Here is a 2,500-nt window from a genome sequence, read left to right as displayed (position 1 = left end):
CACAACACAATGAAATCCTTGCCACAGCCTCTTTGCAATAATTACACTATGTGGATTCTTTAATATCCAATGGTGTAATAACAACAAGGGTTGTAAGAAGGGCCTATGTGTGTATATTCATTTATTACCTGAGAGGAATGTCAAGATTTTAGAAATTCCCCCCCCCCCCCACCCCCCTCCAGCCCCCTGCAGGTACTGGAAAGCATTGTTTTCAATTACTTACTGAATTTTGTTATATATGTAAGCTGTGCTCCGACACCTGCAGAAGGAAGAGGTCAAGGAACAGTTTCATCAAGGAGGCTGCCAAAATTTACATCTCAAATGCAACGATAAAATGCCTCTTCCGATTTTTGGGGGTGCAGGTTAAAAAAAAAAGGGGGGGGGGTTAGGTATGCTTACAAAATAAATTAATATTAATTTCGCCACATTATGAAAGCACACTACACGACACACTAAATTTTGAAATTTCTACTTAAAATGGCCTTCGCCAATCACAAAATCTTTTTCGCTTGTATGTGACACAGTATCATCTTGAGAAAATATTTTCAGTTTTACTATACAAAGACAAAATTATATTAACACTTGAGCAAATCATGCCTACATAGTTAGACCAATGATATGTTGCCAAAACTAACTCTCATCAAGACGTTTTAGGCGACCAAATTAAAAACGCAAAGAAAAAAAAAAGACAAAATAACAAATAACCTTTGCAAGAGGAGCCGTAGTTAGGTGTTTCTAATCCAATTCCTTTTCGAATTGTAGTTCTTGGGAACGCGAAGGCACCACTGTCGTCCAGCATATTCCACCCTTTTCATCCGCCATTTTGGAATCTTCAAAGCTTTCATTTGATTGGCTTGTGGAAACAACGCTGGCCAATAGCAATTGACGTTTCACCTCCTGTAAAATCGAAACAGCATGCAGACTTCCCGAGAAAGAGTCGACATTTCCGCAGATTTTATGGCTGAAACTAGCTGGGAATATGGTCCGGCATTTGGACATCAATTACATGTTTAAGCATCCTTTTGAGAAAGTTACTCGCGCTTACTTCAAGAAGGTAATGAAGTTATCCCTGTCGATCGGTGTCCATGCCTTGTTAATTTCCCTCAGTCACTTTTATCAGCTTATAGACCTTTTCGGCTTGTACATTTTGTTTTCCCATTTCAGACCACGTGATGTTCCCAAGGGAGTTTTCCTTTTGTTTTTTCGTAAGTTATGCATACATATGCACGTGCATAAGACGACATTTGAAAGACGCTGTTCCCTAGAGTAACATCATGTGGTCTGAAATGGGAAAACAAAACGTACAAGCTGAAAAGGTCTATTGCATGACCATTTTCATAATTAACATTATGCTGAAAATTTTGGAACTTCGCGATGGAAAGTTGTGACGACTCGGGCTGAAATGAAATTCTAAACTGCTTTTCAAGGGTGGACATGTTGTTTCTTAATTTTAGCAAGCTCTAGAGATTCCTTAGGATTCCTATGTTGCCGGGACACTCTGAGGGCTTCATTATTTTTTACTAGTGTTTTCTGCAGAAATCACCTCATTATGCAAGCACCTGACAACTGCGGCAAATCTTAATAACCATTCATAAAAGATTGAATAATTTGGCAACTCTCGATTCATATTCATATCAAGATTGACGTTAACCCTTTCAGCCCCGATAGTGCCAAATGGCACTTATAGATTTTACTCTGTCTAATGCCAGACGATTTTACTCGTCAATGGGGAACCCCTCGGGGCTTAAAGGGTTAAGCTAACAGCATCAAAAAACTATGTCCCCGTTTAACCCTTTCAGCCCCGATAGTGCCAAATGGCACTTATAGATTTTACTCTGTCTAACGCCAGACGATTTTACTCGTCAATGGGGAACCCCTCGGGGCTTAAAGGGTTAAGGGAGCTAAAACAAAGGAAATTGGGTAAGCATTGTTACATGGTTATTAATTGTCCAGTGTTGTCTAGTTTCTGACTTGCCAAACTGATGCAAAATTGAATTTTTACCCCAAAGGGAAATGTGTGGTGGTGGACTGGTGATGGATTTATATACCACACATATCACATACAGTCTCATGGTGGTTTCGGCTCCAACTTGTGTAAGAGTCCTTTGAGAAGTAAACTACCATGTGCGGGGGTCTTCCCTCCAACTCTTCAGAAAGGGTGTGTGGGTGTGGGGTTCTTGATTCAGGGTCGAGGGGGGTGGGTTTACTAGTAGTGGTATACCAGTATACCCGTAAAAAATTCGCCAAAATACCCAAAATTCATCCAAGTATACCTAAAATTAATGGAAGCATTGTATACTGTACACCTGAAATTCAAAGAAAGTGATATACCGAATGCAATATACTGTATACCGGATTTAAAAAGCCCCTGTATACCATATACCTAAAAACCCCGGCCAACCCTGTTGAGTGTTGATTACCAGGAAAGGTCATGGGCCGGGCCTATGGTTTGTTGTCCTTATCCGAGAAAACTTGAAAGTCTAACCATTTGCAAATGAAA

General features: G+C 40.1%; 2 protein-coding genes across 2 annotated transcripts in view; one reads left to right on the top strand and one right to left on the bottom strand.

Annotated features, from left to right (window-relative positions):
* The window catches only part of LOC138008166 (uncharacterized), a 21,391-nt gene that overhangs the window by 16,900 nt on the left and 1,991 nt on the right, over positions 1-2,500 (bottom strand). The window contains exon 2 of the mRNA XM_068855395.1: positions 706-897. The gene's annotated coding sequence lies outside the window, so the exon portion shown is untranslated. The remainder of the gene's footprint in view (positions 1-705; positions 898-2,500) is intronic.
* The window catches only part of LOC138008168 (PRELI domain-containing protein 2-like), a 9,122-nt gene continuing 7,527 nt past the window's right edge, over positions 906-2,500 (top strand). Inside the window, exon 1 of the mRNA XM_068855398.1 lies at positions 906-1,054. Coding sequence (XP_068711499.1) covers positions 980-1,054 — 75 coding nt within the window. The 5' untranslated portion in view covers positions 906-979. The remainder of the gene's footprint in view (positions 1,055-2,500) is intronic.

This window comes from Montipora foliosa, chromosome 6, assembly GCF_036669935.1.
Source record: "Montipora foliosa isolate CH-2021 chromosome 6, ASM3666993v2, whole genome shotgun sequence".
Classification (NCBI taxonomy): Eukaryota; Metazoa; Cnidaria; class Anthozoa; order Scleractinia; family Acroporidae; genus Montipora; species Montipora foliosa.
Note: the sequence above shows the minus strand (reverse complement) of the source record. Positions and strands in the feature narration are given on the sequence as shown.